The sequence below is a fragment of the Phaethon aethereus genome (genome assembly GCF_964289735.1).
Source record: "Phaethon aethereus genome assembly, chromosome: 1".
Taxonomy (NCBI): Eukaryota; Metazoa; Chordata; class Aves; order Phaethontiformes; family Phaethontidae; genus Phaethon; species Phaethon aethereus.
Genome location: NC_138575.1, coordinates 67682704 through 67694792, shown reverse-complemented (window position 1 = coordinate 67694792; position 12089 = coordinate 67682704). Strand labels below are relative to the sequence as shown.

The 12089-nt window shown below is 43.1% G+C and overlaps 1 protein-coding gene across 4 annotated transcripts in view; it reads right to left on the bottom strand.

Annotated features, from left to right (window-relative positions):
• The window catches only part of DENND5B (DENN domain containing 5B), a gene marked incomplete at both ends in the record, with an annotated part of 115161 nt that overhangs the window by 28608 nt on the left and 74464 nt on the right, over nt 1–12089 (bottom strand). For 3 of the 4 annotated variants that reach the window (XM_082010772.1, XM_082010773.1, XM_082010774.1), the window contains 3 exons: nt 4916–5066; nt 7241–7472; nt 8877–9413. In XM_082010772.1, coding sequence (XP_081866898.1) covers nt 4916–5066; nt 7241–7472; nt 8877–9413 — 920 coding nt within the window. Of the gene's footprint in view, nt 1–4915; nt 5067–6300; nt 6388–7240; nt 7473–8876; nt 9414–12089 lie in introns of all 4 variants that reach the window. The other variant, XM_082010771.1, reaches the window with a different exon arrangement.

The window sequence follows — 12089 nt, the reverse complement described above, 5'->3', positions numbered from 1 at the left end:
TTTCCCATTCAAAAAATAATTTAGTTAAAACCAGAATGAATTCTATCATCATATAGAGATCCAGCAACCACTTTGCATTATCTATATATATATATAAAAAATATTTTCTTTAAAAACATTAACTGACGTTGATGTTAGCGAATAAGCAAACGGTAGTCCTATTTAAAAATGAGGAGAACGAGAGCACCAGGCAGATAAAGGCTGGGCAGTTCGCAACTTGAAGCGGGGGCCGGTGATGGAGGCCATGGGACAGTATCCATGTAAGTCGTGCCGTAAACCAGAGCACAAAAATGAACCAACTTCGTACACTCCTAACACGTCATCTTTACAAATACTGACACAGTGGTGAGGTCAGCAAAGCGCAGCACAGGAACAAATGCCCGGAGCAAGCAAACAAATACTTTCAAAATCCGCTTCATGGGTCGGAGCAAGGCATCACTTGGCTAATGACCCAGGTGAGGAGTCCAAGCATAGCGGGGTCTGTGCTTGAGGGCTTGGCCCACGCCCTCCTTTGGGGCTCGCTGCCGGTCAGGCAGGACGCCAGAGACAGATAAAAGCACGCAGCGCGCAGGAAACCGGGGGACATGCGAGAGGGCTCCGGAGAGAGAAGCAGCCAGGGCAGGGAAGAGGAAACAGGCTGGTCAGGGAAGGAAGCAAGGAGAAAAGCGGGGCTCAGATAAAGAAGGTGGAAAAAAACAGGGCTAAACAAAGAGAAAGGCTAAAAAGGAGAAATAAAGTCGTTCTGTAAATGTGTAACAAAGCAAAACCTTCCTTCGAAAACCAAATGAAACTAAGAAAAAAAAAAATCAGTTCAGTTGCTCTTTGCAGGCATTCACTACAAATTCCCAGGATGCAAATGTATTCCCATGCTTGGTGTGCAATCACTGTTTTCCTCTGCAGTATTTAATCTCATTTATCAAGCTTCTCAGTACAAATTAAGTTATAAGGTAATCAATTAAATTGAAAACACAGCTTGTTTCATTGTTTTAATTTTGCACTGTAAGCATATTCACCCTAATTTAACAATTAGCTAATCAAAACCCATGAAGTGTTTATGTAGCTTGGCTTTTTGTCATTCAAATTCCTCTCCTGGATCATTGCAAATGCACCAGCCAACGGAGTCCCAGCTACAATTTCAAAATCCTGGCAGAAAATGCATGCAGGGAAGGAAGAGGGGAACATGTAGAAAACACAGTGTAGTGCTGGGGTTTGAAAAAAGGAAAGGAGGACTCCGGAAACCTCTGCTTTTTCCAGTTTAACAGACAAACTGCCTAAGGGACTGCAGCCTGTTTTCTCTTGGGACACTTTCTAGGAGGCCTTCTGCAGAAGCCATTGCTTTACAAGGTTAAAGCAGCATGGACGGGCCACTTTTGAACCCAGAGGAAGCTGCAGCTGCTGTCTGTAGATTCAGGTTTTCCCATGAAGGGGGGATGTATCAAAGGCGATGAGTGCAGAGGGAGTCCCTCAAGTGGGACATTGCTGCCTGATGGGAAAGAGGGCAGAACTGGGTAGGGTTTCTGGGTAGGGTTTGTTTTTTGTTGGTTTTGGTGGTGTTTTTTTGTTTTGTTTTGTTTTTTTCTTTTCTAATTGCGGTTAGCTGGGATGAATTTTTCTTCTTTACAGAAAAAAAATGTTTTTTTCAATTTCTGGAAATATTTGGATATGATAGTTATCACCTTTTGCTTAAGTTTAGATCTGCATATTCTGCAGTTAATGTCTTTCTGTGTTCTGGCAGTTTTGATCAAAAAGATGATTAGGACAATGGTATACCTGTGAGCTGCCTCTTCAATTTTATGGAGGTGGGGGCTTGGGGTGGGGTTTGTTTCATTTGTTTGGGTTTTCTGTTGGGGTTTGTTTCTTTTCTTCTTTTCCCCCCCCCCCATTTGTTTGTTTTTAAACTTTTAATTTCTTTCCAGTGAAGTGCAGTTTGGAGTTACTTTCAGTGAAGTTCTTGCTTAGCTGAGCAAGTCATCGTTTCATGATCACCATGGGGGAAGAGGTAAAGACCAGTCCCGATGACACCAAGCACGCACCTGCAGTCTGAATGCTGGTCAGAATAGGCACAAATGTAAAAGGAGGTGCTCTCCTGACCCACAAATGACCAAGCAAATGAAAGAAAGCAGCAAGAAGTGTAATGCTAGCTAGGGCCAGAGGAGCACAGGCTCACCCCCTTGTCCAGTCTTCTAGAGAACATCTTGGGGGGAAGCAGGAGGCGGCAGCGGAATGACAGAAGTGGGGCAAAGCACGCTGCTGAGCACGGCCTTGGGCTGACAGATGAGACATTATTAGACTTCACTTCTATGACAGTGTTTTAACACGTGATCAACACTTGTTTCCAGCTGCGTTTAAGTGGAAGGGATCCACGACAACTGTCAACCCTCTCTCTGTCCCCAAGCGCCGCTCTCCATGCCCAGCAAGCAAGAGCCAGACACCTCCTCTCCCAAACACAATTTCTGCCTCTCTAGGCAACGTGGTTTTCTGGGATCACATACAGGATCTAGGACTAAACAAACTCAAAGTGCTCGGTCTTTCCATTCTGTTTCTGATTTAGATACAATCTATTATACAACATAACAGCCCAGTCACTGACTGAGGTCCCTTCAGTGCCCTGCCTGACTACAGGAAGGGAATAGCTAGGTAACATTACGAGCTCTAGTTATATCTTTGTTCCTTTATCTATCCATAAAGGGAAGCAATAAAAATCTGATTGCTGGCCAGTGAGAACAGGTTTTCATGAAAACAGCTTTGAATTTGTTTATTTGCTACTGTCCAACAACAATCAACTGGAGCACGGAAATTATTTTTTTTTTCCCTGCAAAAACACTTCCTTACAAAATTCAGGACAAAATTTGCTACGTAGAACTGAAGTCTGCAAAAATAATTCTCATCTACACAGCAATATCCTTTGCATTAACTTTATGAACACGCACAATAGCTACATCCCAAGTGCCTGGAGATGTAGCTGAAATGTTCTCTTCCCCCAGCCCCATAGGCAAATACAAGGTATCTCCAAGAAGCATATACTGGGAAATTCAAATTAATGGAAGGCTATGCTTCAATTGATTTTGTGGTCAAGAGAATTATGCTCTATTCGCAGAGAGCATGAAAAGGCTATCTGTTTTACATGTGGGTGTAAATTCAGCAGAATTACATGTCTTAAACCAGAGAGAAAGAGTCCTCTCAGCTGCTCACATAAAAAGCCAGGAAGCAGAAAGATATAAACAGATGGTCTTGAGATTTTCCAATTACAGACCTTTTTGGCAATATACAACTGGAGGAATTCCAAACATTTGTCACTTTGACACTGCTTTGTGGTAAGTAATGGGATTTTGGTACTTACAAATTCTGAAATACACTGCAATTCGAAGACCAAAACCAGCTGCCTAAATCAAGTTATCACTCAAGGAGTTAAAGTCACGTTTTAGACTAGATACCAATCTAACAGAAGCATCTCAAAAGGCATAAGGGAAACTATTTTTTTAATTTTATGCTTATTCATAGATTCACTACGATTCTGCAATAGAGTCAGAAGATGTGGGCAACTTCGAGCAGGCTAGTCACACTCACACTGTTGCTGACACTGTAAAACTGAAACCTACCATAAGGATAACGGGCAGACTGCTAAACACAGCATCCCACAAGATGAAGGAATTCTCTATTCCTCAAGGGAGCATTACCCATAAGCTTTTGTCTCTGATTGCAAGAAGACCGCAAACAAAGGAATTTTGAAATGCGCGTTCCTCCTTTTGGTTGTTGGTTTTCTTTTTTTTTTTCCCTTTACAGAATTGCATTCCATGCTTAAGGATATCTTATTTTATCATTTGCAAGTTTTATTCCTAGTAAATTATTAAAAAGGGATAAGCTAGCACTGGGGTGCACAAAAGGTGTATAAATAGAATTGAGTGGGCACCTCACACAGGAGCTCAGTGCGGCATGTGGGCGTGCATGTGTCTAAAACAAGAGATAGCTTTAGCATTTGGACAATCATAGCTTTTGGAGCTCTCAGATTTATCTGTGCTCCCACATTTTGGCCTACTACAGAAACTGGAAGTGAGGGTTTCAGCTAATAATTTCATGAAGTAGTAAGCACTGATGCACAAATCTTCCATTTTTGAAGGGGTCGAAACCCTCTCCTCATTCCTGGGTTTTGTGGGAATAAAGAAAGAAGAAACAACCAACCCAAAACTTAACAGCACTCACTTTATATTACAACGGTATAAATGTAAAGTGTATCAATACTACACGTTCTCATTTTACATTAGGTAAATTAACTATGTAATGACATGCTCAATTCCACAGCTATAGGTACCCCTACTTTCATATCAAAGTGCACTACAGAACCATATCAGACACAGAAGAGAGACCCAGGTACAGAACCACATACTTGCCACCCCCATCAAGTTATTCTTCCAGGTTACTCCAACGTGGAAACTGAAAGAGCTATAAAAATCTTTGGGCCATGTACTAACAGCTAAAGAAGAGAGGAACAGAGTGGGGATTAATTTCATTCTGCATGATGCTGTGGAGGCTTCAATACCAAAATTTCTTTCAGAACCTGAATTTTGGCTTGCGTTTCCAAATTATCCTAGTCCGTGCAAACCATCAAGGAAACGAATTTTACATTTATTACAGCAATGGTAAAACTAAAAATATGTATGAGGAGACAGAGTACTTACCACTGAAAGAGAAAATAGCACTGAGGAATCTTCCCAAAACCAGAGCCAATGCTTTCTACCGTAACCCAAACCATGGCTATAACTTCAAAAATTCAGCCCATACAAACCAGAAACGAAAAGAATTGCTAGGGTTCATTAGACCGGTCAGAAGCCATCCAAAATTAGGATACTGTCCAATGACGTGAATCTTTTATATGAGAAACCTGCTTTCAAATCCAGAAAATAAAACCTGTGCTTACTTGTTATTGGTAGGTCCCGTTGCCAAGACATCTGACTGCAACTTTGGGAAAAACCCTTGTTCGTATTTCCCTTGGCCGATCTTCATATCGAGTAAGTGCGGGTGGATGGCTGTGTGATCGATCTTCATCAGCCGCTGCTCGATGGATTGGGCTGCAAGTCACAGTCACAGGTGAACAACTGCGTTAGTGAACCACCTGAAGACACACACTACGGCAACAGAAGTGGTCATGCTCCGATCCCTGAGAACACTCTAAGAAGTTAAATAGAACTTTACACCCAGAAATCTGTCGCTTACAGAAGCAAGGGAACATCTGCGCTGTTATTTTGTTATTTTGCTTTTAGATCCTTCACCCAACGCAACTAGCATTAGCACAAACGAGTTAGCGGTTAAGCAAGCAGGTATTTACGGGAGCCTACGAGACGGGTTATGATTCAGCAAGAGCAGTGCAATCTTTCCCTGCAGTTCTGTGGTTTGGCTTTAATGCTCCATCAGCAGAACGGAGGCCTCTGAGGCCGGCTGCAACTCTCCGTCAGGTTGGGCATCTTGCTTTGCCCCAGACATGTCTCCCTGGGGAGATGCACGGGGACCGATACCCGAGTTTTGCAAACCTCTGGCACCTATAATGATCCTCCTCCTGAAATTAGATATGCCATTACTGGATGACAGGCCTTCAAAAAAAAAAAAAAAACAAAACCCATAGCTAACTGTAGCAAGGCCTGAGCAGCATCAAGATGATGAACAGATGCTTGGAAACAGGGGAGGCTACAGCAAGACCAGAGAAGGCTCCCCAGGAACCTCCGGTCCCCTGAGACTAATGCGCTTCAGTCTCTTGCTTCAAGGACGTGAGGACTTCAACTCAAATCTTGAGCAGGATGAAAATAAAATCTGTCACCCTCTCAACACTGAGTCAGATGCAGTGTGAAGGAGAGGGGAAAGGGGGTGTATGGGGGAATCAGCATTTAATTAGCAACTTTAATATTCAAGTCTTTATAGCCCAGCCATTAACGGGCAGGCCCATTCTTTTCGGCATATCACGACTAGTGAGTAAATATGCAAAAATATGGAAGCCAAATCCATTTTCCATTTGTCAAGAACAACACAGAACTCATTTCCTATTTTATAAAACTGTGATGGGAAAGAAACTGTCATAAGATTTACATACATTATCATTAGAAACTCAGCAACTTCTTTTTCCCCCTCTACCAAAAAAAAAAAAAAAAAAAAAATCACTTTGTACAGTTTTATTTTGGAGAGAAGGACTGGGTAGTGTGGGGTCAGAGGTTTGAAGGGTTCCGAAAATAGTAGGTTAAACAAACAGGTGCTGGATTGGTGCTAGGGTCACATATATTGTGAATGGTAAATATGAAGGAAAGCTGGTATTACTATCAGTTTGCTGCTTTTCACAAGACAGAAAATGAGGTTCCGGTGCCACAATATCTACCAAAACTAGACGCTGAATAGACAGTCGACCTGCAAATTAGAATTGATTTTAAATAGAAAAAGTTAAGCAGACATAGGATTTCCATTTCTACCACATTTGTAACAAGTGAAATGCTCTGAAGGAATTTAAAAAACCAAAACAACCACCATGAGGAATGTGTTTTGCCCCAGTTCATTAATACGTGTCCCAATGAGTTTAAGAGTGTAATATCCCTGTATTACTTGAAAATGAAATAAATACTTGCACGGGTAAGAGTAAGAAACTTGAGTAAGAAACTCAAGTATAATTTGAAAATGCATCCTCTGACTGTAATGGAAAAAAAATCCAAATCTTCAGCACACAGGATATTGTTCATTAACATTGAGAATCTATTGCTGGAGCTACTAAATATGCCACACAGGATTAGGTGCCCAGCATCCCCTGCTGCTCCAACCAAATGGCATAAGGCAAAAAAAAAAAAAAAAAGGTCTTTTTACAGGAAAGGGGAAAGGGGGAGATGAGGCCAGTGGAGCAGACACCGGGGCTTTGGCTCCTCAGTGTGGCTGGCTCTGGTCCCGCCACCACGGTGAAGGAAAGCTCTCCTGGCAATGGAAGAGGAGCCACCTGAAACGAGAAACAGCGAGCCCAGTCCTGGCATTTGGTTTGTGTTTATTAAAGGCACCAGCCTAGGAGAGCTCGAAGGGAAGGTAAAGGCTCCTGCTGGTTTTGGTGTTTAAAAGCATGCTGAAGTTTTTGTCTAGGGAAAACAAGATCACCACTGAATCCTTCTCAGGTAGCTCTAGGGCTTCCTCACTGGCTGCAGCGCTCAGGTGACTGAAGACATGTATTTCTTTGTGGCTGACATTGTACTTTTGAATATTTCACTAGCCCACCTGAACATACCTGCTTCTTTCAAAGTGCTGCATTTCTGATAGTTGGATGTCCGCAGTGCAGGGGCCCTGACATTATACAGCCTTATTTTCTCAATCCGGGAGTCAAAAACTCGCAGAAAAGGGTCCTTCTCTTCCCACTGGGAGATTATCTTATTGTCTATGAAGGTTGCAAACATCTGTGTTTCGATGAAGTGTGAAAGGAATGGGAGGTAAGGCTCGGGTTGGTCCGAAAGGAAGGAAGCCTGGAATATAGAACAGCTCGTTAGTGCCACGTTCCCGCCTGGCGTCAACACAACAAGCAGCAGAGAACCGACCCAGCAGCCAACGGGGAGGCTTGGACAAGGCCTCCCTACCATAAAAAACACCTCCTGGGGAGGTCAGGGTCCAGCTATGAAGCTGTTTGGCTCACGGGTGACCTCTTTGGTCAGGACTGTGAGAAATAAGCAGTCGAGGAGGCTTCTCGACAGCTAGAGTAAAGGGAATATGGAGTTACTGAAGAAGTGCCTGTGCTGCCAGCTCTTTCAAAGCAGCCTAGCAGCTACCACCCGCAAGTACGAGCCCTGTGAGACCCACAGCAGACCGCTGCCATGTGTGTCCACTCGGAACCTCTGGTCTGTGCAACCCTGCTTAGGCCCCGACCGCTTATTAAGGTGTCATACATACATATCAAGGGGTGTACAGTGCTCTTCAGCTAATGCTCTTTTGTGAGGCTAAGCAGGACAATTAATCATGACATTCCAATTAAAATTGAGCGTGCGCCTAAGTCTCTAACTGAGGTTTGAAAACCCTAACCTTATCAGCCCATTTTATAGTAGCATTACTAGCAGAGACTGCCCAAACAACCCCCTCCTTTTGAATGCTGCACTGTTCAATGCCTAAATACAAACAAGACCAATAAAAGGCATGGCAGCATTTTTTTTTTTTTAATCAAAACCTGACTCAAATCAAAATTTAGTCTGTTCCTGACTGTTTACCCCTGTAACATTCTCCTTGGAGAAGGACTTGTATCTGAAAAAGCTGATGGCTAAGAGCACTATCTACTTTGCAGAGTCACTAGAAAATAATAACTGTGCAAGCTTCCAAATGTTTCTCATTCCTCTTGCTGGCCCACAGTCAGTTTATTTCCCCATTTCTAATCTCAGCTTCCTTTTCACTCTTGTGTACACACTACAAGGGAACCGTAACAGCACTCTTCTGCCATAACGATGTGGTAACCTTCTACACAACAACAAAACTCATTAACAAAAAGCCCTACTGCGAGATATAGGAAACAAGAAAGACTGGATTTGGGTTTTGTCTCATATGTGCACCTCTCCTCTCAGCAAAGAAAAGAGGGAAAAAAAAAAAGTCACTTCCCATTGCTACCCTTCCACCAAACCCACAGAAGAAGCCCCATCAGCTGGACAGACCCCTGCCAGCTTAGTTCATACAAGCCAGAATGGCTCTGACCGGCTCAGTGGATCTGCACCACGTTACTTGGGCAGGCAGTCTGGCCCTCTGTAACCAAAACGGACAAATCTCTGTCAGGCAGATAAGGAATGGTGGATTAAAGAGTACCTAGGCTATATATACATAATACAGCTATTCTCCCCCTTTGTTCCCCGAAACACTTTCAGATAGAAAAATTAATACACAGCTATCTTTACTTTGTCAAAGTTTTGCATTTGTTCCCTGTTTGTCAGCCACGACTCCATATCGGGGGCAGCCTGAATGACGAAAGCCTCGTAGTCTGCAAACATCTGCGTGAAGCGGTTGGCGAAAACCTCGCGAAGCTGCACGTTCAGTTTGTAGTCCCTCAGCTCCACCTCCTCACACGGCAACTTCCCATGCTTCTCCTTCTCCACGAGGGGAGCCGTGATGGTCATTTTTTCCATCGTCACGCCCGTTCTCTTGGCAAGAGCTTGCAGGCGGGCGATCGTCTCGTTGCCTTTCAGCAGCTCGTACATGTTGAGGGCATTGCCAGGGATGTTCCCATTCTTCTTGTCGTTCACCAAGTCGCTAAGAACCAGGTTCTTGAGTTTGGTGGCACTGTCGCTGCAGTGCAGGTTACCCTCCGGCGGGATCCCAAACTGCAGGAGAACCTCGGAGATTTCCTGGATAAACTCCAGCTTGTTGGGGAACTGGGGGAATTCCTCTGGCAGTTCGATGAAATGGTTATCGATGTCTACAAAGCACAAGTTTGCCTGAAATACAAAGAGAAGTTTCAAAACGGACGCTCAGCACTGAATTGGCTCCTCTGCTAAGTAGCCCTATTTTCCCAGGGTGCTTCCAGACAAAAGGGTAAGAGCACACATATGCAGGAGACTTAAGCTGCGTTGTCTAGCCTGTGACATTTCAGATTTCAGTAAAGCTGGGGGCCAACTGGATGGCAATGATTTAACAAATAAAGCCTCCTGCCCCCTCTTTTTCTCCTGGGACTTGCAGATCCCAAACTTCCCACTACAAAGATTTTATATCCCCTCCCAGACCAAACAAGGACACATCAGCAAGCAGGATGTGCAGCACCACTTCTCAGCCCACGTAAATACTATTTGTGTGAATTGCTGCATCTCAGGGGCACGCTTATTTTACTAGGACCCAACTGCAAGAAACCTCTGTAGCTGTGCTACCAAGGAACAAGGTATTCGGTGAGAAAGATAATGCTGCTACGAGCAAAGCTATAGAAGAGGGTCCCATACAAATCCTTTGGGATCGCGTCTGAGTATAGCTTGTCCACTGGAGGTCAAGCCCTATTTCCCCACTCCCCACTCCCCCCTACCCACTACTTCCATGGAGGCTTTTAATCTTGGCAATTCCTCTGCCTGAGATTTAAACTGAGTGCTTTTAGACAGCTCTGCTATGCATGGAGATGGATCTCAGCCCGTAAGATTAAAGGTAAGTGAAGACATGAATCTAGTAGAGCAGAGACTTTTACTAGGAAAGTGTCAATGGGGGGATGGAAGAACCCTACATAAAAATTAATTACATTGCAAATGCACCCTCAGGAATAATAGCAGAATGAAACACAGTAATTGATCTTCTGAACTGCGGCTTACAGCTGAAATTCTGCGAGTGCACTGTGCTGAATAAAATCTTAAACCGGGTCAGATTCCCAAGGTGCTGAGCTCCGAAGGGTTTTACCCTGGCATAAAGCTGCAGAACGAGCTGCAGGAACGCACAGGGCAGCAGCAGCAGGTCTTTGTCAGCCTGACTTGGCCATTAGCACAGCTCCTCCACCTTCTCCAAGGCACTTTTACTGTTCTTCTCACCAAACACTGTAGACTAATCTTCAGGTTACGTGAACAGAAAGGACTTATTTTCCTCCTTTTCTGAAAAGGTTCATTTTCAGCAGGACAATCCATTCCACAGCAAACATGGTTATATTTTGGATATTTCAGGGATGTGTTTGACATTAATCACCTTTCACACAGATACTTTAAAGGGTATTAGGATTCATTTAATAAAGCAGAAGTGTCCCTTCAGCTTACTTTTTCATAATGAATTTGGACTGTACAAAGAAAAGCATTTCTTCATACAAACCAATTTGCTTTACTTAACTATACAGCTATTAAAGAGTTGTGGTATGCGTCAGTACAGTTCTTTAGCTTAGGGACTGTCTTCTTATCTATCAATATTTCATTTCAAAGGCTTTTTAATTTCAGCTCTGCATATCATTTACAAAATTTGAAAAATGAGATTTGGATTCAGAAAACCCTTGGGGAATTGGTCTCACTTCTTTCTTCAAAAACATCTGATGATTAAAGTTAATGCAGAGAGATTAGTAACCTTAAGACAGCACGATGGCCAGTTGCTAGCATTTTTATCTCTAACAAACAAATGGTTTATATTTAGACCAAGAGCTTGAAAAGCTAGCCCCTGGCCTGAACAATAAAGGAATGCTAAAAGCGAACAGCGCTTCATCACCGCTCGCATGTTGAAGGATTTTCTATTTTTTTATTGTCTAGAGGTATTTGAGATTCAAGATCTTCCCTGTTCAATACCCCTTCTTTCTTTCCCTCTCCCACAGTTATTACTGGACCTGTGGTGTTCATAAATGCTGTGCTGATATTTTTCACTCATTTGTTAAACATCATAACGGAGGGGTGGGGTTCTATCCCACTATTACTCTTTCCTCACTGGCAATATTTGTTATTCCAGTGATACTGTAAGCCCACCGCATTAAAATTTTAATTTAGGGAAAATGACAGCTTAATCTGCTAACTAAAAGCATATGACTAATAATTTTAAAAATCACAGTAATTATGTAATATTAGCATGGTTTTACTGAAAAGCATAGCTACATACCAGCTTCGTTTCCACACCACTGCAAATTTCAGGCAATTGGGCCATTGCATCCACGAGGTAAGACTGGACTTGCACTGTTACGTGCCACCTAGGCTAATAACCAGTCACCTCCACCTAATACTTAAAACAGACCTTTCTTAAAACCGTATTGTCCTTGTTCTGTGTTTATCCCTCCACTTTCACATACAAACTCCCCCTCTTGCATATTCTCCTCTGCTGCTGCTCCCATCTGCCTTCTCAGTAAGAGCATATAAAGCAAGCCTTAGGGACTTTGGGCCCAGGAGGGGTCCCGGCATGGAGCTGAGCACAGCCGTGCCACGGTCACAAGGCGTTACAGTCATACAAACAGTTATCCTTAGGGTTCTCACTGATTTTAAGAAGAAACGCAAGTTAAAATGCATGGTATGCTCAAGAGAGGTGTCCAGTCACCATCTTGAATGCAGACAGGCTAGCAATATCCCAAAGACTTTGCATTATGGAGAGTGATCAGTGGACAGGTTAAAATGCAAAGCAGTTTTAATCATCTTGCTCAAATTTTCAGGAGAAAAATTTCCATTTCCCTCTCCACCACCAGT